General features: G+C 40.8%; 2 protein-coding genes across 5 annotated transcripts in view; both read left to right on the forward strand.

Annotated features, from left to right (window-relative positions):
• Positions 1–8840, forward strand: part of LOC118921851 (rho-associated protein kinase 1-like) — a 106787-nt gene extending 97947 nt beyond the window's left edge. The window contains 1 exon segment of the mRNA XM_057488417.1: positions 8677–8840. Coding sequence (XP_057344400.1) covers positions 8677–8840 — 164 coding nt within the window.
• Positions 8841–8960: 120 nt separating this feature from the next.
• The window catches only part of ARHGEF26 (Rho guanine nucleotide exchange factor 26), a 144602-nt gene continuing 128851 nt past the window's right edge, over positions 8961–24711 (forward strand). For all 4 annotated transcript variants that reach the window (XR_008996736.1, XR_008996737.1, XM_057499414.1 and 1 more), the window contains exons 1-4: positions 8961–9085; positions 9498–10629; positions 11996–12035; positions 15611–15756. Coding sequence is in view for 2 of the 4 variants with exons in the window: in XM_057499414.1 (XP_057355397.1) it covers positions 9550–10629; positions 11996–12035; positions 15611–15756 (1266 nt within the window). In the remaining 2 variants the exon portion in view is untranslated. The remainder of the gene's footprint in view (positions 9086–9497; positions 10630–11995; positions 12036–15610; positions 15757–24711) is intronic.

A 24711-nucleotide genomic window follows, 5' to 3' on the forward strand; every position in this document is an offset into this window, starting at 1 on the left:
GAACAATTATATGAATCTAGGAAAATACACAAGAAAAATGAACTCAAGAAAAGCTATAAGATCCAAATAAATGTATGATCCTGAAAGGAATATCAGGAACTATCCTCCAAAAAAGCCTGCTCAGGCAGTTTCACTGTGAACTTTTCCAGGTTTCAAAAAACAGGTGAGTCTTGTGCTATTTAAGCTGCTTCAAAGGATAGAGGCAGAAGAGTCCTACTCATTTAAAGTCTCTGCTAGGTCTCATAGGATAGTCAGATTGTAATTTTTGATGAGGTGTGAGACTAAAATAGTTAATATAAGAAAGCAACTGGCTCAGTTATTTATAAGCTGTAAGAGGAAAGGAGGGAAAGAAATAGTATTTGTTTAGGTCCCTATTACTTGCTAGTGCTCTCTGGCCATAGAAGTCCCACCTCAGCCCAAACTTCTGAATGAACATTTATGTAGAGCACTTCATTTCTCCTCCTCTTTCCCCTTAAAAATAAAATGAATGCTGATGTCACTTCACTTCCACTTCCTCTCAGATATCTAGGCAGTTCTCTCTCCTTTCAGCTCACCATTATACTCTGTGAGGCACCCGCCTCCTGCACGATCAAACCCTTCCTTCACCTGCCCTCCCCTCAGTTCAGCTTTCCTGGGTGGAACCTTCTGGTGAATTTTTGTCCCCTTCCATTAGCTCTGTCTTTCCCACATCTTTGGTCTCCTGTGCTGCAGCTCCCTCAGTGCCCTGGGAAAGTGTTTTTAGATCCATAAAGTTGGAAGCCTTGGGGGATCAAGTTAATATGTGTCATGTATATTTTGTAAGTGTTATTTTGCTCTGCATTGCAAAAGTCTCTCCAAAATTGAGTTGCCAGGTTTAACAAAAATACAGATCACCCAGTTAAATTGAATTTCTGATAAACAATAAACAAACTTTTAGGATGGTATGTTTGATGCAATCTTTAGTCTGCATTTAATCTGCCAACCTTATTCCCAAACCCAGTCAAGCAATTAAATTAAACAGTCCTTCTAATCTGCATGTCTTTGCCCTAAAAACAAAGTTCTAATCCTCCTTTCAATGACTGTGGCCCATGAACAGCAAAACACCCCACCAGTTTCAAAACTGGGCATTTTGAATAGTCTTGGGCCAGCACAGGAAGCATTTCAAAGTGGTTGCTAGGTGGTACATCTCAACTCTGGAAAGCATTTTTCAAATTCTATTAGCACTGCTTGCTGAGAGTAGCTTGGTAATAAGCCCAAATGTGTATAGTTTTGGAGCTTTACTCTGTTACCATTTTTTCCTTCCAATTTGAAATCTATGGTAAAACTGAGTTCAAATAGCACTTCTAAAAAGCTTTCTCTTTTGAGTGAAATGCCAGAATATCTATGTAAGCACAGAATTTAGTAATCACAGGCTTAATTTATTTCAGCTATTTTTCCCTGCTGAACTTTTGAGATAGGTAAGACTGGATTTCTTCCAAACAAATCTGGGCAGGAGAAAACTTGAAAGTCTTGGCCAGTTTGAAGTATCCTCACATGATTCTTGATACAGTGTTACCTGAAAAACGGAGTGCACACAATAAAAGTTTTTTTATCTTGAGTTCTTTTGCAAATACCAACCTCTTCACACAAAAGGAACAGTGCAGTCTATTCAGATACCTCTATTCAAATTATTTAACAAACTTCATGAAACAGGAGTTGTGATTCTACATACTGTCTTGATAATCCAGAGAGAGAGCAGAATCCAGAAAAGGACAGAAAAGAAGGGAAATAGACATTGGGAAATTATCAACAAAGGAAATCAGTGACAGTGATGATGGCCCCCCAGTCCAATTTCCCCAAAAGGAAACAGAACTCTGCTTAGAGCATGTTCAATTTTTTTCACCATTAAGTCTGTATTAACAGCAGACTCCAAATTACACATAACAGAATTAAGCCATACCTGCATCTTTGTTCAATAAAGTATTCTTTGTTACTACCTTACCTATCCCAGGCATTGAGAAATGGAAACAAAGCAAAGAAGTATGGAAATTTAGAGCTGGAAGGGATGTTTTTTTCCTTTACTGGTGTTCAGATTTAGCAAAAAGATAATTTGAATGTTTATCAACAGGAAATTTGTTGATAAAGGATGTACTATTAAGTGGAACCATGTGAAACTATTGGCATTTGACTGCTTTTGACTTACAAAAATGGCAAGTCCATTTGATTCTATGTAATGGTATGCAGACATTAAAAAATACGTGGAGTTCTGCAAGTGTTGGTATGGAGTGATATCCAAGGTAAATTATAAGGTACAGAACACTGTTAGAGGATAGTAGGTCATGTATGTGCGTGTCTAGTGAATGTGGGAATATATATGTTCATTTATGTCTTATTATAAGTCTGAAAATTTATAAAATACAATAAACTTAACAGTAGATGCTTTTAGGGTGCCAAAAAGGAAGCCAGAGACAAGAGGAGATACTTCTTCCTTTTGCACAATCCCAATTTTTAGAAGAATGTTAAAAGTGACCTCAGACTAAAACTCATTGAAGAAAGTGGCTATTCAACTGCTTATCTTATTCCTACAATTCAAAGAACAACAGCAAACGGTAGCTCCTAGAGCCTGACCAGCTCTCCACACTGCCATGTGATTTACTTGGAATCTTAATTACTCCAGTTAAATGGAGAGCTTTCCCTTAAAACATGGTGTCACTGGAGGAATGTATAAGCATAAATCATTCTCTCTGCAGTCATGGAGTGGCAGAGTGGAGGCTGCATGCAAGGGCTTGGAGCAAGAAAGAAGCCCGTCCTCCCTTGAGCAAGTCTTCCCCTTTCCTTAGGTTCTGTCCAGAAGAGTCCTCTGAGCCATTTTCAACATTCTCTAAACCTTTTCTCATTATGATCTTTTCTCTTTACTCCAGAGTTAGAAATTGCAGAACTTTATTTTAATTATTTGCTGTTCAAGATAGGAGGATGTGGATTAGGAATTCATTTTTGCACAGTCCTGGTCTTCGCACTTGCGAGTCCCATTTTGCCACAATTATTGTGCTGGCCACATCCAAGTTATCCTGATCTATACCAGTGTTTCCCAAACTGTGCTGAGGAGGTGGAACAACTTCATTTTGCAGTTGAAGAAACTGTGGGCTTGAAGATTAAGTGACTTGTCCTCACTCCCACAGTAAGAAAGTATCAGACGCAGACTGAAATCCAGCTTTCTGACTTCCAGCCAAGTGTCCCAGTCTTGAAATAAAACTGCTTATTTCTCCCTTTCCCTCTAACAGCCGTCCTATTTTCCTCCTCGCTTTTACTGTCAAAATTCCCACACTTGCAGTTCAGTGCCTGTACTGAGTTTTCACACTGACTGCTTTCTCCAAAAGCCCTGCAAGTTGGATTCCACACCCACGAAGCCTGAAGGTGCTAGCTGAAAGGGCTGTGAGTGGGAAACATCATTAGCATTAGATGCCTCCCAAGGTTAGTCTCTCCTGACAGACGGCTGGCAGGACTGTAATTAGGATCATGTCTACTTTCTCTACCACTGTGTCTACAGCTAGCCCAAGGCCTGGCACCAGCCGGGAGCCAAATAAATAGTTGATGAACAGCGCTGCTGATTTGATATTTTTCAGGAACTCTTCCTTTCTAAGGCTTTTGTGTTTCTATTTTGAATTGGATGACCTCTCTCATTCTGCCTCCTTTCTCATCAAATGATCCATCTGTTCATTTCTGAAGCATTGAAGGAGAGAGAAAGAATCAGTCTGAAATTGAGTGCTCACATTTTATTAGAAAAATATATGAATATAAATAAATAGTGGAATCCCAAATGATATGACAATAGTGTGATAGTCACAAGCCAGCCTGGGGCCAGACTGCTTGGGCACTTCTCTGTGTGTTAGTTCTTCCCCTATAAAATGGAGAGAGTGGTAGTTCCTACTTTACAAGGTTGTTGTGAAGGTTAAGTTCTTTAGTACATTTGCATCATTTCAAAGAGGGTCTGATATATTGTAAGTGCTCAAAAAATGTTTTAAAAACACAGGATACAGATGGTAACTAGACTTATCAAGGTGATCATTTCATGATCCATAGAAAAGTAGAATCGCCATGTTGTACACCTGAAACTAATATAATATTGCATGTTCACCACACATCAATAAAAAACTAAAAACAAATAAAAGTGAAAAATACAGAATAACATATAAATCCTTATCATAATTGCTATAGAAAGCCTTCTTTTAAGAACTTATTTCCCCAGTCAACAACCTCTTTTTCAAATATCCTTTCCCACAAAATATTCATTCCTTTTTGACTTATTACTTCATTGTACCAAGGATACTAAGTCTGTGCAGGATGTTTAAGATCTAAAAAAGGGAGAATTGAGGAGCCCCAGCTAAGAGCCAGCACCGACCTTCAGGGACGTGCGTGAGGCTCCCTGTGTCCTTGTGATGCAGCCTACCACATGTCTGGCTGCAGGGAAACCCACAGAAGGGCCAACGCAAGATCCACCGTGCCAGCCCACACAATGCTGAGAAACAATAAATAACAAAAGTTGCTATTTAAAGCCACTAAGTGGTAAGGTGGTTTATTTCACAGCAAAGCATAGGTGAAATACCACCTATTTTTTTTTTTTTGCTGCACAGAGGTAGACATGCTAACATTCTGAGTATTTCAAATCAGGGTTGTAAGCATATACACATAGCTATTTGCATTTTTTTTACTCAAAGTAGAACATTCTGCATAATGTGTTTAAAAGTAGCTCCCCCCCAACTTAACGTATCTTGAATTTTTGTATGAATGATTATATATCTACACTGTTATTTTTGATAGCTGTATTGTACATCATGATTTATTAACGAGTACCCCACCAATGAGCTCTAAGGTTGCTTTTAATTTTTTTACCACAGTAGGAAATGCTTTGATGAAAATCCTTGAACATGCTTCTTTGCACACACCAACAGTTATTTCCTCAGGATTATTTCCTGGAATTAGTAGGTCAGAGATTAGTTTATTTTCAAGGTTTTGATCAAGTATTATCTAATGCTCTCCAGAAAGTTTGCACCAATTTACATTCTTACCATGAAAGAGTCAGAACTCTATTTTACCTGCACTTTTACCAACAGTAGAGTTTTTTTTTTAATCTTTGTTGATTTCATGGATGAAAAGCTATGATTTCATCACTGTTTCAATTTTGTTTTTATTATTAGGGCTGAATATATGGGCTGAATTTATTTTCACATGTAGTGGGCACTGTGGCATCTCTAAAATGCATATTTTCCTACTTGGCTCATTTTTACATTGTTAGTTTTATCTTTTTTGTATTGATTAGTGGATGATATAGATATGAGTGCTGTGTCTATTCTGTATGTATTTAAATATTTTTCTCTGATTTTCCTCTAAGAGAGTTCCCTCAGATTTTATGAGGTTAGGTAGATGTTTTTTAATGCACAAACAAATCTGTTTATTTTTATTTACATATTTATTTTGATTTCTTAGACAGGTGTTATCAGTTTTATTTTTTAAAGGATAGCAAAATTTAAACACTTTCAGAGAGTGTTAGATGCTATAGAGGTAAAATCCAGACTCTAGTTTATGTCGCACACCATATTCTATTCTCAATTTACCAAGCCAAGTTTATCTCCCATAATTTCTAATTGCTGTCTGTCTTTGTGAGTTTAGTTCCTGGTATTTGAAGCTCATGGGCTCTGGAATCTGAGAGACCTGAGTTAGGATTCTGACTCAGCCACTTACCAAAGGTATGAGAAGAGCTTTTTTTGAGCATTATCTACTCCATATTTAAGTGGAGACAGGATTAACGTGAGATTAAATTATATGCAATGAATAATAGTGCTTGACATATAGTTGGCACTTCAAAAATACCAGTTTTCCAGCCATCCCTCCATGCTCTTGCTCATGCTGGGTCATGTGCCTGGGATACCTTTTTCTTCCCCACCTCCTAACATTTTACCTATTCTTCTGGCCCAGCTCTACCCAGACCCCTTCATAAAGGTTTTCAGAAAACAGAGAGCTTGTCATGCATCTTACTCAGCTTGGGTGTTTTATATTATTATAATGTTTTAGATGTAGTTAATGAGCCAAGTTGTAAACTTCAGGAAGGGTGACCCAGTGATTGTTATTTAAATACACCCAGTAAGTATTTGTAGAATGCAAAACAAATAAATAAAGAATGCATTAGATATGACTACAGGGTAATAACAATAGTTAACAACTTGCACTTAAAAATAGCCTAATTATTATGCCAGACACATAATTGGTGATCAATGCAAATTTGGTAGATGTAGCAATAATTAGTATCTCAGTCTCTGGTATCCTTTATTATATCGTTGAATATTTTAATAGTTCAATATCTCATTGGAGGAAATGGATGAAGGAAGTTAAAGATGCAAACTTCTAGTTATAAGACAAATAAGTTCTGGGGATATAATGTACAGCATGTTGACTATAGTTAACAATGTTGTAGTGTATATTTAGAAGTTGCTAACAGAGCAAAAGTCCTCATCACAAAAAAAATAGGTGTAATTGTGTGACGTGATGGATGTTGGCTAAATTTATTGTGTTAACTGTAAGAAGCACTTCGGTCCCACATTTTAACATCCCTGAAACCAGAATGTGACTTACTATTAAAGAAAAAGCCATTGGCCTGGTGGCAGTCATTATATAGTAGCCATGGCCTCTGTATCTGTGAAAGTGTTCATAATTGTTCAAATTGTCATCATTTCACTGAATGCTATGCAATTTAGTAGTGTCAAAGCCATATGCTAAGACATTGCAATTGAAGGCCTGAGAAATTGCCATATGCATCAGATTAGGTGAAAAAAATTCCAAAGCAACAAGAGACTGATACAACCAATTCATGATCATACACGACTATAATTAAAGCGTAGTACTTCCATTCTCCAAAAAATTCCTTCTGGTCATTAAAGAGAAGCTTCATAGCTTTGTAGGGACATATGATTCAGTTGAACAAGAAAGCTATTCTTTTAGTCAAATAGGATAGTGCCAGCATCAAATCTGCAGAAAGGTGTCAGTGGCTAGGAAACAAATCCCAGAGACAAGACTAGAACATTTTTTAAAGACATACTACACTATCACGGGTATTGTGTGGAAAAACACACGTATTGATGTTCTTTGTGAAAAGAGATTCAGGAGAATTAGACTTAGTGTACTGAATTTTTAGAAATCCCTCAATCAATTTATTTTGCTTATATTTTCCTCTTCTATATATTAACATTACTGAAAAACCTGTCTAAAAGCACTCTTTCCATAAGTACAAGACAAAAATCCTGTGAGACAACCCAGTACCCTAGTTTAATTAGCAGCTCTTTTCCTTTCTTGGTGGTACATTCAATTGAAGATAGTTTAGATTTGAATAAATATGATAAATTGAATGGAGATACGATAAATTGGATTTCTTCCCACCAAAATATTTGGTAAATTTCTTTTTCTTTTAATTTCTTATAAAATTGTTGATGCCATTTCTTTTCGTTTACAAAAGTATCTCAGATCAAAGTAATATATATTCAATGTACAGCATTTGGTAAGTACAGAAAAGTATAAGGAGCATGAAAAACATGCTTCATCTCACAAGCCAGATGTTGCCTCTTAATATTTTTGGCCATTATGGTCAAAGTATGTGGAGAAAACACGAGTAGCCTGGCTTGCACACAGGGCAAGATGCTCACTGCATCTCTGTTGAATGTATGAATGCTGAAAGAGAACCTGGAGAACAGCCCACATATCCTGCTAATAGAATTAATTATACAGATCTTATGTTCATTTTTCTTCTCAAGTTTGACTTGTTCTTCTCACTAGCAGGAGCTCGGCCAGGACACAGTCAACTTTCTACTGTTCGGCAACAGGGCACTCTTGGAGGGGAATAGTCACTGCCCTTCATTCGTTTCATTCACTCACTCGTTTATTTATTCATTCAATGAATATTTATTAAGTGACCACTACGTGCGTGGAATACAGAAGGGCAGTAAATAAACATGGCCCCTGCCCTCATGCAGATATACATATATACACACACACATATATAATTTGCAAATTGTGATGTCTAGAAAAGAAAACAGTTGGCTGGGAAAGTAAATAAACGGGACCGTGGTCTGATTCAGGAGGGGTCAGGGGAAGTCCTCTCTGATGGAGTGACACGTCAGAAGGTCACGGAGGAACAAAAGGAAGGTTCTGAGGCTCTCAGTCTAAGTGGGTGCGGCCTGAGAATAAAGAGGGAAGAAGTGTTGGGCGAAAAGTCTAGGCTGCAGAGGTAGTCACGTCGTGCAGGGGTTTCGGGAACTACAGGGAGGATTTTGAAATTTTTTCTATGTATGTCTGGAAAACGGTAATTTTTTTGTAATTTAAATTGCGTTTATTTTTAATAGGTAACATTCACGATTCAAAGCATACATAAAATGCCAAGATTATTGAGTGAAAACTCTCCCTTCCTCCAGTGTCCTAGGCACTCAGTTCTCTTCCCCCGAGCTGCCCGTGTGTATCCCTCCGGGAATACTCTAGGCACAAACACGCAAATCCCTAAATTGTAAGATATTTTAAGCAGGGGGGCGACGCCCTCAGATTTGTGTTTTGAGACCACCCGAAGGCTGAGAGGATTGGCTCTGTGCGTTTGGAGCTAAGCGCGCCAGCTCCCTCATTTCACAAAGCCTACTCTGCCCAGCGTCCCGGGTTTCTACACTTGAGATTCCTTGGGCTCAGGGTTCGGAGAATTACGTCTGGGCAGGGCTCCCACGCTCCTTCTCACGCTACGCTGCCGGCAACTACCCCGCGTGCCCGCAGCTCCCCCGCCGCCTCCAGCTGACATTTCCTCGCCCGGAACCGCGGAACTCGGCACCCAGCCCAGGTGTGCTCGTCAGTTTTAGACAGAACCCGTAGCGGATCCAAGGAACGCCGGGGCTGGAAGGCAGCGGCCGGTGCTGGCGGCTAAGAAGGCGGCCTGGGCGTGGCCCAGTCTGGGGGCGTGGTCAAGCTTGGAGGCGGAGCCGGCGACTCTGTAGGCTGCAGAGCTCTCCAGAGCTCCCGCCGCGGCGGTTCGTTCGGTCCAGAACCCGGGCCACCCACGGGGCGGTGGGCGCTCCTCGGCCCTGGGCTCTGCGAAGCCCCGAAGGTAAATCCGCCAGGGAGCCGGTCAGCTTGAGTGCCAGGGGATCAACGACGGGGGAAGTTGGCTGGATGGCGGCGGAGGGGAGCGTCCCGCGGCTAGTTTCCCAAGAAAGCTGAGTTCGTCCCAAGTTTCTTGTGCATTGGCTTGCACCCGACGCATTGGTGGCGGGCTCCTTCCGCGCGGGTGGTCTTTAGGCGCGGGAGAGACGCCGAGGAGATTGGATTAATCCGCTTGGGTGCAGCCCAGATATCTGTCCGGGACCGCGCCGCGCGGTGGGCGCAGATTTTCCCTGAGAAAGGGCGGGGAAGTTGTGTCCCGCGCAGCGGCCGGGTGGCCCCCGGGCTGAGAGCGCGCCTGTCTGCAAGGCGTGCCTGGTTGAACGGAGGCAAAGTTCCATGACTTCTTTCCTCTTTAGGCAAGACTAACTAGGTGCTGTTCCACCCGGGGCTGACCCCCGAGGCTCCGCTATGGATGGCAAGAGCGAAGTGGATTTTTCTAGCAACAGTTTAAACCCCTTGTGGCGGAGGCGGTCAACCCCTGAGCCCCAGCTGCTGGGCCGGAGCAAGCCGAGGCCCCAGTCCTACCAGAGCCCCAGCGGATTGCTGATCACGGATTTCCCGGTGGAGGATCAAGGGACGCTTCCCGCGGCGCAGACTCCCGCCCAGGTGCTCACCGCCTCCGACGGCAGGAGGGTCCAGGAGAGCCCCTTGCTTCTCTGCGCCCATGGGAGGGCGGTGACCAATGGGAGGACCGTCTCCCCGGAGTGCAGAGCTGTCTCTCCTCGGCCTCGACGGCCCAAGTCACCGCAGGCCCCCAAAGCGGCGTCAGGCGGCTCCCCGAAATCCCCAGCGAATGGCACAGTCATCTCGCCTGCGCCACAGCCGCTGCGCCCCCCACGGACTCCTACCGCGCCCGCCCGCTGTAGCCCGGAGGGGGACCGGACCGGATTGACCGCCAACCTCCTGCCTACGCCAGCTGCAAATGGACTCACCCCTAATACGGATCCCGCAGGCTCCCGTTCGCACACCGGCCAGACGGCTAAGGACCTTGAGCGGAGTCCCTTGAGACTCTCTCCTGCGCCCCAGAAGAGGTCTTTGGAACAAAAACTCCCCCTCCAAAGGCTGCCCTCACAGGAAAGCGAGCTCCCCGAGAATCCTTCAGTGGTTTTGAGCACAAACAGTCCCGCCGCCCTCAAAGTGGGGAAGCAGCAGATCATACCGAAGAGCCTGGCCTCGGAAATTAGAATAAGTAAATCCAACAGTCAGAGTGTGGAGCCCCACAAGAGACTCCTCAAGGTGCGCAGCATGGTGGAGGGCCTCGGAACCCCCCTGGGCCCCCCAGAGGACGACGGTGAGGCCGAGAACGACGTGGACAGCCCGGGGTCTCTGCGGAGAGGTTTACGGTCCACGTCCTATCGCAGGGCGGTGGTCAGTGGCTTTGAATTTGACAGTCCTACCACCTCAAAGAAGAAGAACAGGATGTCTCAACCTGCTCTGAAAGCAGTGATGGAAGACAAGGAGAAGTTTTCCAGCCTGGGAAGGATAAAAGTAAGAGGGGGCCGGGGTTTCGAGCATGTCACTCGCTGAGCCCCCCCATTCACTAAGCCAAAGGTGAAGGGGGTGGGGGTGGGGAGGAGGGCACAGAGGAAACCGGAAGTTATTGTTCCTTTTACTTCTGTTGATCAGAAGGGTGTGTACATATCCCTTGGCCATTCACTTGCTGGGAGGCACAGGCCAGGTTAATGCAGCTTTGTGGAGGTCAAACTCATGACTGTTTCAGCTTTCTAAGCTCAGGCGAAATGTGGGGGAAGAATGGGAAAAAGTTATAACAAATTAAGTATTGGCTGAGTGTGTTTTTTAATACAGTTGGAGGGAAAGTCAGCTGAGAGCAGGGGTGGATATCGCATTCTTGACTGTGTGTGGGGCTTGTTTAGAGGTGTCAGCCAGTGGCTGCTGAATTCACCAAAGCTGATACAGGGAACTACTAATTTCTTTTGACCCTACGGATTTTAAAAATTATTTTAATTAATTAGTCAATTATGTGTATTACTTATTTCATTATGGAATATTTTTTCAGTGGTGATCATATACTAAATATAATTCAGGTAAAATATGAATTTTATAATCAATTGCCAGAAACACAAAAGATACAGGTAATTTGTCATCTGTTATTGCGTGTCCCTGTCACCTCTACCCCTGGTTGTGTTTTATTCCCATTTTGTGCCTATTTATGTAGGAATGCATTTAACTAGTTGATAACTCAAAACTTCAGGTTCAAGTAAGCTGTGTGGAATTGCTCCTTGATAAAGGCCTAGAAGCTGCACTTGTTACAACATGTCAAATATAACATAAAGAAATAGAAAGCTCCAGAAAGATATTTTGGATTGTTCATGTGCTGGTTTCTCCAGAAACAAGACAAATCTCAGCAATAGGGCAGAAATTCATTTTGGCAGCCACATCTTTTCTTGATTAATCAGAGAACTGGAACCAGTCTATATAAATGTCACATATGTAATATACAAGCAAGCCTGTTTTATTTAAAATCCTATGGCCTTAAAGAAATTACATAACATTTTATATATATTTTTTCCAACTCTCCAAGTATAGCAAAGTTCAATTTAATAGTGACAGTGAATCATGAGTAGTGAGTGAGCTGAACTGTTGGTTATTTGAGGATTCTCAAGCTGTTTTGATGGGATGTGGGGAAGATTGTACCTTGTATTTCACCATTTTAGTGAATTGTAGTAGTCATATAAATGAACTACTCCAAGGATCATCTGCTGTATGCTTTTGGAAATCTAATGAATGTAACAACAAAAAAGTACTTTTTCTTAAAATGGCTGTATTTTTTCTATTTGCTCATTCATACATAGTTTGCTTTGCTTTTTCCTCTTTTGCTTTTCTTGTTTCTTAGAAAAAAATGCTGAAAGGACAAGGAACATTTGATGGGGAAGGTAAGCATTTGATTTTCCAAACTTTTATTGCTGTTTCAATGTGGAATATCAATTATAAGTTGAAATCCAACTGCAGTAACAAAAACACTTAAAATGAGAAAAATGTCCAACTTCTTCCCAAATTATACAGCACAAAGCTCTGGGTTAAGCTCAATTTTCATCAAGTAATACCAGCAGTGAATAAATGAATGGCATTCTTTGTAAGCTGATAACTTTGTCAGCCAGTGTCCTGGGGTTTTTAAAATTCTGACTCCGTCCCCACCTCCCTCAAAAAATGGAGAAAGGAGTAAGGGCAAGCTCTAGCTTCTTAGTTAAAAATTCTGAGTGTCTGGCACTTAGATCTTAAGTCACATTTCCTTAGGTCATATTTCCTTTGACTTCATATTCTTTTCCCCATATTTCCGCATTTCAGTATGATTTCTGACTTCTGTTTCCTTATCAAATTTCAATTTTGCAGAAATCTAACTCTCCTGGCTGATAGAAACATAATCCTAAGAATTAGTAGCCCCTATAGCATTTTTGTTAAGGATGTCAAAAACAAAAGCAGCTTCGACCAGGTGTTCAAACACTAATCAGATTAGTGGACTCTGTGTAAATAGATGGGTCAAGTGTCAGCCAACTGAAAGAGCTGAAGGAAGCAGCCCCAGCTACAGCGCTTGCAGGGCTAGACGAGCATGGTGGTGGAGGTGAGGGTCATTACCTTCTGACATACATTGAAATGCTTTCCACCTTTAAATAACAGTGAAGAAGGGTATGCCCCCTCTATAAGTGTATCTAAGGTAACACCACCCAGAGTTATGAAATATATAATCTTGGGTGATGACAAAAAATTTCCCTATATAATTCTTAAGTATCAGTTGCCATTGGAGTGTTTAAACATGACTGGTTTATAAAAACTTTTTCATTGCACCTACCTTAGGAAACTGAAGAGAAACCCAGATACAGTATTTTAGTAGGTTGGGATAAATTCATCTCCCTAATTGAGGAAACTGGAAGTTTTAAGAAGTTTAGTTTCTTGTCCACTGTCACACAGCCTGCATGAAGACAGAGGTCTGGAACTTAGTCCAGTTTGCTTCCTTTTGTGCTGCTTTATGACCATGAAGTTAACAGAGCATCTGCCTAATATCTTTTTAGGGAGAGGTTGTGCATCTTCTAAAATCTGACATTGGTTCTGGGACTTTTGCCTCAAAGGGTTAAAATGTTGAGTGTTTTTTAAGTCACAGGACAGACCTTCATTATAACTAGTTTTATGTTGTTTCCTTCTCTAAGGAGCTGTTTCTGAGCACCCTCTCTTCTCTTCTCAAGTATGATGACCTAGAAATTCTTGTTCACATATATGTGCATGAGAAATGCAGCATTCTTGCAGTTAATGACTAACAAGAATGCAATTTAGATAGTGGTAGGTAGACTGGTGAGAACTGGTGATGTTAGAGCCAGGGACCTGGGTTCCTATCCTAGTGCCTCCACTTATCCACTGAATGATATTGAGCAAGCATCTTAACTTCACTGAGCCTCTGTTGCATGTGTAAAATGAGGCTAATAATACTACTGCCCACATTGTTATAGGAATGCATGAGAATCATCCCAACAGTGTATGTATGTATTTTTGCACACCACTAAGTACTTTGAAGGACACTATGGAGGTGGGGGAAAATCAGTCTCAGCTCTCATATTTTGTTTTACTTCTGCAGAATAATCAGAGAATTGTAAAATCTTGTGTAGATACCATTATTGTTTTAGTTGTAGTGCATGCAGAAGATGCAGTAGTTGATGAAAGAAGAGGCAGATGTTCGCTTGCTTCAGTGGATGGGAACGGCATTGCAACCCTAATATACCTAAGCCAATCTTCCTCACTGAAGTTGGCTCTCTTCTGGTGTTCCCATCCTACTTTCACATTGTGGGACCTGCAGACTTAGCAAACATCTTTACCAGTGCCTCTCTGACCTCCACATCCAGTTCATTTCCAGCCCTTTCTAAGTCGAATAGCACAAGTCTCCATTATCTTTCATTGACCACTTGAGTAACATCCTCATTAGTTGCCTAAGTAGTCAATGTTTTGCTTCTCCAATCTAATCAAATCATTCCTTTCAGTGGAGTCCCATTGCAATCAGGTTAAAATACAATCTACAGTGTAAAAGAAACTCAGTCCTTTTGTACTCAAGATAAAAATCCAGTTCTCTAACATTGCCTGCAAAGCTCTGCTTGATTTGAACTCGCTGGCTCATCTCCCTACAGTCATCTTGCACCCTTTGTCCATAGACACCTGCTTCAGTGCACTGACCTTCCTTTGTTTTTCTAAGCCATTGTTTCCTCTTGCCACGGGGCTTTTGCATGTACTTGTTCCTTTAGCTTTCTGTTGCTTCTTAACTTTCAGATTTTGGTTTTTCCTCATTAACTCCTCTGTTACTCTCAGACTAGATCACACCCTGCTGACAGTCTGTTCTCACAGCCCCTGTATGTAAACCTTTCAGTTTGTAGGCATGTATTTATGCAAGATCATTGTGTTCTCCATCTACAATAGCATACCTTCTTACTTAGAGTAAAAACCAAAGTCCTGTCAATGGCATTGAAGGAAATCCCTACATGATCTGCCCTCTATTCATCCCCAACCCCTAGTTTCTATACTTTCTGCCCCCCTCACCCAATTCCAGCCACACAGTTCCTCTTACCAATCCTTGTACTAATAGACACACCAAGCAGTCTCCTGCCCCAGGGCTTTGTACTTGCTATTCCCTCGGATGAGATGTTCTTTTCCCAGCTCTCCAGGTGGCTTGCTTTCTTACCTCTGTTAAGTCTTTGTTTAAATGCCCCCTCGTGAGGTCTTTCTAAACCACCCTCCTTAAAATCTACAGGCCCCCCCCCTCAAAACACTCCTCCACTTTCTCTGTTTTATTTTTCTCCATGACACTTATCAGTATCTGACATACTACAAAAGTTACTTATTTATTTATTGTCTTTCTCTCCTTACCCTGATATCAGCTCTTTGATGATGGAGAGTATTAATCTTTTTTGTTTATTGTCGTATCCACAGTGCCTAGCAGTTGCTGGTAGATAACTAGTAGGCATTTTCTAAATAGTGATTGAGTGAATAAATGAATGAGTGACTTAGACTGTTTTTCTCATTAAATGTTTATCCCATGAGGGCATGAGAAGTGTCTTTTATTTTCCATTTACTCCCCAGCATTGGCATATTGTGGATGTATAATAAATGTTTGTTAACTAGATTCATGAATGGTGATAAACCTTGAAGGAAAGGTAGAGTGGGAATTCAGTTTAACCAAAGACACTGATTTTACAGGCGAGGAGGTAGACAGAGACATGGAAACTTTTCTTCACTTGGTATTTCAAGTACGGACCCTTCCCCTTCCCCTTCCCCTGCAGATGAGTTTGGGACAGAGCTGTGTGAGTGAGAATAGCACTTTTTGCTAATTACTCTTCAGTGACAAAATCCATTTGTATTTTTGTGGTTTATTAAACTGGAATCAAACATTGTATGCATAGGGATGTTTGTTTAGAACAAGCAGCCTAATGGGGGGGGGGGCAGTTAGTGACATGTAGAGTTTCTTCTCCTGCAGAAAATGCTGTTCTGTATCAAAACTACAAAGAAAAGGCTCTTGACATTGACTCTGATGAAGAGTCAGAGCCTAAAGAACAGAAATCAGACGAAAAAATTGTGATTCATCATAAGCCACTGAGATCTACATGGAGCCAGCTTTCTGCCGTAAGTGTTTACCTTCTTTTCTATCTGTGGGGGTGAAAAAAACCACATTGTGGAAATGGTTCTAGTTTTAATTTTTTCTGCCAGTGATCCTGTATCCCGAAGGAGAAAGACTCTTTAGATTGTGAAATGTTTCTTGAAACTCTGCAGACACTTGTGAGAACGTGAGCTTTGGCACTTCTGATCAGGAAAATTAGGTTTCAATTTTTAAAAAGTGCCTTGAGATTGATGTACTATGCTCTGGAAACTTTCCCTACTCAGTATCTTTTCTTGTTTTTTATTTTATTTTATTTTTATATGTAGTGTACATGTAGTGGTGACTTAATATATCCTATACTTTTTCACAATTATGGGCTATATATACATAGGGGTGTGTATGTATATATGAATGTATCTGTTATCCATGCACAATAGGGAGCTCATTACAGTTCTTCTTTGGAAATTTCATTTGATGTAGATGCATTTGTATTTCCTTGGCGTTGATTAATAAAGGACATTCTATTCCATCTCACTCTGTGCATCTTTTTTTTTTTTTAAAGATTCAACTTTTTTTTTTCTCAACAGTCTCCAATCTTCTAAAGCATAACAAACAAGTTCTTACATGGTGAACAAGTTCTTACATAGTGAATAAGTTCTTACAATGTGAACAGTACAAGGGCAGTCATATCACAGAAACTTTCGGTTTTGATCACGCATCATGAGCTATAAACAATCAGGTCAAATATGATTATTCATTTTATTTTTATACTTGATCTATATGTGAATCCCACATTTCTCCCTTAATATTATTATTATTATTATTATTTTAAATAAAATGCTGAAGTGGTAGGTAGATGCAAGATAAAGGTAGAAAACATAGTTTAGTGCTGTAAGAGGGCAAATGTAGATAATCAGGTGTGTACCTATAGACTAAGTATTAATCCAAGCTAGACAAGGGCAACAAAACATCCACGGATGCAGAAGATTTCAATCAAAACAGGGGGGGTGAGGTTCTAAGCCTCACCTCTGTTGATCCCCAGTTTCTCACCTGATAGCGCCCCTGCGACTGTGCCTGTCTTAGGTTGTTCCTCCCTTGAGGAATCTTACCCGTCTCTGGCTAACCAGTCATATTCCGGGACCATACAGGGAAATGTAAAGTTGGTAAGTGAGAGAGAAGCAATATTGTTTGAAAAGGTTAGCTTTTTACTTTGCACATTTATGCCCTGTGGCTTCTATGCCCAGCATTTGTCTTGAGGTATCTTTACCACTTGGAAGAATTATGATAGTCGGTAATTTCGATATGAGGCACGAATTCTACTAAAGGGTTGTAATTAGGAAGGAAGAAGAAAAGCTATAGAAGTAGCAGACGGAAGAAAACATGGGAAGATTGATTATTTCTTTGACATATCTTCTTGTAGAGTAACATAAGCATGTATAGGTTTTAAACTACTAATTAAATTGCATGCACACATTAACATAATAGGAATACAGCTACATAACCAAAGCAGACCTACAATTACCAGCCATCTCCAGTGAAACCAAGAAAACCAGTTAGGTACCCTAGGCATTTGTGAAAACTTATCAATGATATGATGGATATTGTCTAACTGAATTTGAATAGTTTGAGAAAAATTAGACAAATTAAAACAACACATTCCTGGGAACTGTTCACATCCCATATGTTCTTTTAACAGTAGATAGTCTATAGTCGCAAGATTTTGGAGTACTGCAACTTGCACTTCTTCTAATTCTTGGTTGAGTTCCAACAGTATAGATCCAGTCAAATTTGTTGTTTTACTGTATGCACAGGCCAGCTTAGATATCTCCTTCTTCATTCCAATGGCAAGTCCAGGAACCGGTGGGATGAATGCAGCTACAACTGCAACAGAGCCAGGATCTTTGTTGAAGTTTTTTGATGGTCATCTTCTGGAATGACTCTTCCAGAGAATGTTGATGTTGGAAGTTCTTCTTCATATCGTATCTTAATTCATTTTCTGGGTAGCCCAATTAGGCTTTGATCCTCTGTATAAACACAAACAAACCCTTTGCCCACACTTTGATATGCCCTTTATACCATTGTGAAGAACTTATTGGAGATCACCACACAGGAACTGCTTTTTTTTATTTTTTCCTTTAAGAGAAAGGAATATTATCAGAAAAATGTACTTCCATAACGGATCATCTGACACCCTTTAAATGATCAAAATTAAGGATATTTAAAGCATGCATTAATCGGTGATTTGCAGTTAGTTTTATCCTATCAGGGAGTAATCCCCCTATTCTTTCTTTTTTTTTTTTTTTTGTTATCATTAATCTACAATTACATGAAGAATATTATTTTTACTCTGCTCTCCCCTATATCAGGTCCTCCCCACAAACCCCTTTACAGTCACTGTCCATCAGCATAGCAAAATGTTGTAGAGTCACTACTTGTCTGTGTTGTACAGCCCTCCCTTTTCTCCCATCCCCCCCATTATGCATGCTAATCATAATACCCCCTTTCTTCTTCCCCCTCCTTATCCCTCCCTACCCACCCATCCCCCCCAGTCCCTTTCCCTTTGGTACCTGTTAGTCCATTCTTGGGTTCTGTGATTCTGCTGCTGTTTTGTTCCTTCAGTTTTTCCTTTGTTCTTATACTCCACAGATGAGTGAAATCATTTGGTATTTCTCTTTCTCCACTTGGCTTATTTCACTGAGCATAATACCCTCTAGCTCCATCCATGTTGTTGCAAATGGTAAGATTAGTTTTCTTCTTATGGCTGAATAATATTCCATTGTGTATATGTACCACATCTTCTTTATCCATTCATCTACTGATGGACACTTAGGTTGCTTCCAATTCTTGGCTATTGTAATTAGTGCTGTGATAAACATAGGAGTGCATCTGTCTTTTTCAAACTGTGCTGCATTTTTAGGGTAAATTCCTAGGAGTGGAATTCCTGGGTCAAATGGTAAGTCTATTTTGAGCATTTCAGGAACCTCCTTACTACTTTCCACAATGGTTGAACTAATTTACATTCCCACCAGCAGTGTAGGAGGGTTCCACTTTCTCCACAACCTCGCCAACATTTGTTGTTGTTTGTCTTTTGGAATGTAGCCATCCTTACTGGTGTGAGGTGATACCTCATTGTGGTTTTAATTTGCATTTCTCTGATAGTTAGTGATGTTGAGCATCTTTTCATGTGTCAGTTGGCCATCTGAATTTCTTTCTTGGAGAACTGTCTGTTCCGTTCCTCTGCCCATTTTTTAATTGGATTATTTGTTTTTTGCTTGTTGAGGTGGGTGAGCTCTTTATATATTTTGGATGTCAAGCCTTTATCAGATCTGTCATTTACAAATATATTCTCCCATACTGTAGGGTACTTTCTTGTTCTATTGATGGTGTCTTTTGCTATACAGAAGCATTTCAGCTTAATATAGTCCCACTTGTTCATTTTTGCTATTGTTTTCCTTGCCCAGGGAGATATGTTCAAGAAGAGGCCACTCATGTTTATGTCTAAGAGATTTTTGCCTATGTTTTTTTCTAAGAGTTTAATGGTTTCATGACTTACATTCAGGTCTTTGATCCATTTTGAATTTACTTTTGAGTATGGGGTTAGACAGTGATCCAGTTTCATTCTCCTACATGTAGCTGTCCAGTTTTGCCAGCACCATCTGTTGAAGAGACTGTCATTTCCCCATTGTATGTCCATGGCTCCTTTATCAAATATTAATTGACCATATATGTTTGGGTTAATGTCTGGATTCTCTATTCTGTTCCACTGGTCTGTGGCTCTGTTCTTGTGCCAGTACCTAATTGTCTTGATTACTATGGCTTTGTAGTAGAGCTTGAAGTTGGGGAGTGATATCCCCTCTACTTTATTCTTCTTTCTCAGGATTGCTTTGGCTATTCAGGGTCTTAGGTGTTTCCATATGAATTTTTGAACTATTTGTTCCAGTTCGTTGAAGAATGTTGCTGGTAATTTGATAGGGATTGCATCAAATCTGTATATTGCTTTGGGCAGGATGGCCATTTTGACGATATTAATTCTTCCTAGCCACGAGCATGGGATGATTTCCATCTGTTAGTGTCCCCTTTAATTTCTCTTAAGAGTGACTTATAATTTTCAGGGTATAGGTCTTTCACTTCTTTGGTTAGGTTTATTCCTAGGTATTTTATTCTTTTTGATGCAGTTGTGAATGGAGTTGTTTTCCTGATTTCTCTTTCTATTGGTTCATTGTTAGTGTATAGGAAAGCCACAGATTTCTGTGTGTTAATTTTGTATCCTGCAACTTTGCTGTATTCCGATATCAGTTCTAGTAGTTTTGGAGTGGGGTCTTTAGGGTTTTTTATGTACAGTATCATGTCATCTGCAAATAGTGACAGTTTAACTTCTTCTTTACCAATCTGGATTCCTTGTATTTCTTTGTTTTGTCTGAGTGCCGTGGCGATGACCTCCAGTACTATGTTAAATAACAGTGGGGAGAGTGGGCATCCCTGTCTTGCTCCTGATCTCAGAGGAAAGGCTTTCAGCTTCTTGCTGTTCAGTATGATGTTGGCTGTGGGTTTATCATATATGGCCTTTATTATGTTGAGGTACTTGCCCTCTATTCCCATTTTGTTGAGAGAGTTTTTATCATAAATGGATGTTGAATTTTGTCGAATGCTTTTTCAGCATCTATGGAGATGATCGTGTGGTTTTTGTCTTTCTTTTTGTTGATGTGGTGGATGATGTTGATGGATTTTCGAATGTTGTACCATCCTTGCATCCCTGGGATGAATCCCACTTGGTCATGGTGTACGATCCTGTTGATGTATTTTTGAATTCGGTTTGCTAATATTTTGTTGAGTATTTTTGCATCTACGTTCATCAGGGATATTGGTCTGTAGTTTTCTTTTTTGGTGGGGTCTTTGCCTGGTTTTGGTATTAGGATGATGTTGGCTTCATAGAATGAGTTTGGGAGTATTCCCTCCTCTTCTATTTTTTGGAAAACTTTAAGGAGAATGGGTATTATGTCTTCCCTGTATGTCTGATGAAATTCCGAGGTAAATCCATCTGGCCTGGGGGTTTTGTTCTTTGGTAGTTTTTTGATTACCACTTCAATTTCGTTGCCGGTAATTGGTCTGTTTAGATTTTCTGTTTCTTTCTGGGTCAGTCTTGGAAGGTTGTATTTTTCTAGGAAGTTGTCCATTTCTAGGTTTTCCAGCTTGTTGGCATATAGGTTTTCATAGTAGTCTTTAATAATTCTTTATATTTCTGTGGAGTCTGTCGTGATTTTTCCATTCTCATTTCTGATTCGGTTGATTTGTGTTGATTCTCTTTTTCTCTTAAATAAGTTTGGCTAGAGGCTTATCTATTTTGTTTATTTTCTCAAAGAACCAGCTTTTGGTTTCATTGATTTTTGCTATTGTTCTTCTCAATTTTGTTTATTTCTTCTCTGATCTTTATTATGCCCCTCCTTCTGCTGACCTTAGGCCTCATTTGTTCTTCTTTTTCCAGTTTCGATAATTGTGATGTTAGACTATTCATTTGGGATTGTTCTTCCTTCTTCAAGTGTGCCTGGATCGCTATATACTTTCCTCTTAAGACTGCTTTCATTCCGTCCCACAGAAGTTGGGGCTTTGTGTTGTTGTTGTCATTTGTTTCCATATATTCCTTGATCTCTATTTTAATTTGTTCCTTGATCCATTGATTATTTACTAGCATGTTATTAAGCCTCCATGTGTTTGTGAGCCTTTTTGTTTTCTTTGTAGAATATATTTCTAGTTTAATACCTTTGTGGTCTGAAAAGTTGATTGGTAGAATTTCAATCTTTTGGAATTTACTGAGGCTCTTTTTGTGACCTAGTATGTGGTCTATTCTGGAGAATGTTCCATGTGCACTTGAGAAGAATGTATATACTGCTGCTTTTGGATGTAGAGTTCTGTAGATGTCTATTAGGTCCCTCTGTTCTAGTGTGTTGTTCAGTGCCTCTGTGTCCTTACTTATTTTCTGCCCAGTGGATCTATCCTTTGGGGTGAGTGGCGCGTTGAAGTCTCCTAGAATGTATGCATTGCAGTCTATTTCCCCCTTTAGTTCTGTTAGTATTTGTTTCACATATGCTGGTGCTCCTGTGTTGGGTGCATATATATTTAGAATGGTTATATCCTCTTGTCGGACTGAGCCCTTTATCATTATGTAGTGTCCTTCTTTATCTCTTGTTACTTTCTTTGTTTTGAAGTCTATTTTGTCTGATATTAGTACTGCCACCCCTGCTTTCTTCTCTCTGTAGTTTGCCTGAAATATGTTTTTCCATCCCTTGACTTTTAGTCTGTGCATGTCTTTGGGTTTGAGGTGAGTTTCTTGTAAGCAGCATATAGATGGGTGTTGCTTTTTTATCCATTCTATTACTCTGTGTCTTTTGATTGGTGCAGTCAGTCCATTTACATTTAGGGTGACTATTGAAAGATATGTACTTATTGCCATTGCAGGCTTTAAATTCGTGGTTACCAAAGGTTCATGGTTAGCCTCTTTAGTATCTTACTGCCTAACTTAGCTTGCTTCTTGAGCTGTTATATACACTGTCTGGAGATTTTTTTTCTTCTCTCCCTTCTTATTCCTCCTCCTCCATTCTTTATATGTTCGTTGTTTTATTCTGTGCTCTTTCATGTTTCCTTTAACTGCTTTTAGTGGGTAGTTTATTTTATTTTTTTGCCTTTAGTTAGTATTTGGTTGGTCTGCTTTCTTTGCTGTGATTTTATTTTCTCTGATGGCATCTGTTTAGTTTTAGGAGTGCTCCTGTCTAGAACAGTCCCTCTAAAATACCCTGTAGAGGTTGTTTGTGGGAGGCATATTCCCTCAACTTTTGCTTGTCTGGGAGTTGTTTAATCCCTCCATCATATTTAAATGATAATCGTGCTGGATACAGTATCCTTGGTTCAAGGCCCTTCTGTTTCATTGCATTAAATATATCATGCCATTCTCTTCTGGCCTGTAAGGTTTCTGTTGAGAAGTCTGATGATAGCCTGATGGGTTTTCCTTTATAGGTGACCTTTTTCTCTCTAGCTGCCTTTAAAACTCTTTCCTTGTCCTTGATCTTTGCCATTTTAATTATTATGTGTCTTGGTGTTGTCCTCCTTGGGTCCTTTCTGTTGGAAGTTCTGTGTATTTCCGTGGTCTGTTCGATTATTTCCTCCCCCAGTTTGGGGAAGTTTTTAGCAATTATTTCTTCAAAGACACTTTCTATCCCTTTTTCTCTCTCTTCTTCTGGTACCCCTATAATACAGATATTGTTCCTTTTGGATTGGTCACACAGTTCTCTTAATATTGTTTCATTCCTGGAGATCCTGTTATCTCTCTCTATGTCAGCTTCTATGCGTTCCTGTTCTCTGGTTTCTATTCCATCAGTGGCCTCTTGCATCTTATCCATTCTGCTCATAAATCCTTCCAGTGTTTGTTTCACTTCTGTAATCTCCTTCCGGGTGTCTGTAATCTCCCTCCGGACTTCATCCCTTAGCTCTTGTATATTTCTCTGCATCTCTGTCAGCATGTTTATGATTTTTATTTTGAATTCTTTTTCAGGAAGACTGGTTAGGTCTGTCTCCTTCTCAGGTGTTGATTTTGTGATCTTTGTCTACCTGTAAGTTTGCCTTCTCATGGTGATAGAGATAGTTTGCAGAGCTGGCACGAATGACAGCTGGAAGAACTTTCCTTCTTGTTGGTTTGTGGCCCTCCTCTCCCGGGAGAACAGCGACCTCTAGTGGCTTGTGCTGGGCAGCTGGGCGCAGACAGGACTTCTGATTCCTGCCCGGCTGCTGTGGAGTTTATCTCCACTGTTGCTGTGGGCGTGGCCTGGCTCCGGCAGCTGCTCCGACATGGTGGAGCCCTGTTGGCGGGGGAGCGGACGGGAGGCTATTTATCTCTGTGAGGGGCCTCCGTGTTCCCTGCTGCCCAGGCGGTTAGAGTGCCCAGAGTGTCCCAGGACGCTTCCGTCCAGTTTTGGGGTCCCTGTCCCTTTAAGACTTCCAAAGAGCACTCGCAAAAAAAAAAAAAAATTAAATAAGTAATTAAAAAAAAAAAAGTCACTCGCATTTCTTTGTCCTCGAGCACTGGCCTCAGGGACCCACTCACCAGTCTTGCTGCTCTGTTTCCCTAGTATCCAGGATCCCACGCATGCACTGTGTGTGCACTCTGGTCCGGATGGCTGGGGCTGGCTGTTTAGCAGTCCTGGGCTCCCTCTCCCTTCCTGCTCTGACTCCTCTCCTCCTGCCGGGGGCTGGGGGGAGGGGCGCTCGGGTCCCACCGGGCTGGGGCTTGTATCTTACCCCTTTCATGAGGTGCTGGTTTCTTGCAGGTGTGGATGTGGTCTGGATGTGGTCTGGATGTTGTCCTGTGTCCTCTGGTCTCTATTCTAGGAAGAGTTGTCTTTGTTATATTTTCATAAATATATGTGGTTTTGGGAGGAGATTTCTGCTGCTCTACTCATGCCGCCATCTTGGCTCCACCCTCTGTGCATCTTTTGTGTGTGAGTGTCTGCCACTTATTTTTGTGTTGATGTGTAATTTCTCCTCTCTGCATAAAACTTCTTTTGTTGTCAGCTATAGTTTCTTTTCCTCTGGGCTTAACAGATGTCACTATGTGAGGCTGAGGTTACTTGATATGAAATGGGTACAGCACTGTGGGCATCTGCTGCATTACTAAGTAGAAAGAAATTCCCATGGCTGGCTTGGGTGGTGGGAGCATTGCATCACAGACAAGCCAGCAGACCTCTGTGAGTCTGTAGGCAGTGTGAGAGCAGCAGCGGTTCCCTCTTAAGCCTATGTGAACATCGTTCAGGGTCTAGAATCTCCTGTATTTAGGGAACCTGCCAGCACAGGAAAAGGCATTGTATCTGTGATGGAGCTCATAAATACGACCATGGAAATGAGTGTATGCTGATGGGGATGACATCTGGTTCATGCTCTTCCTCCCATCTTCCACCCCCTGTGTTGGAATTCAGAATTTTAAAAACCAAGCCCTA

The sequence above is a fragment of the Manis pentadactyla genome, chromosome 1 (assembly GCF_030020395.1).
Source record: "Manis pentadactyla isolate mManPen7 chromosome 1, mManPen7.hap1, whole genome shotgun sequence".
Classification (NCBI taxonomy): domain Eukaryota; kingdom Metazoa; phylum Chordata; class Mammalia; order Pholidota; family Manidae; genus Manis; species Manis pentadactyla.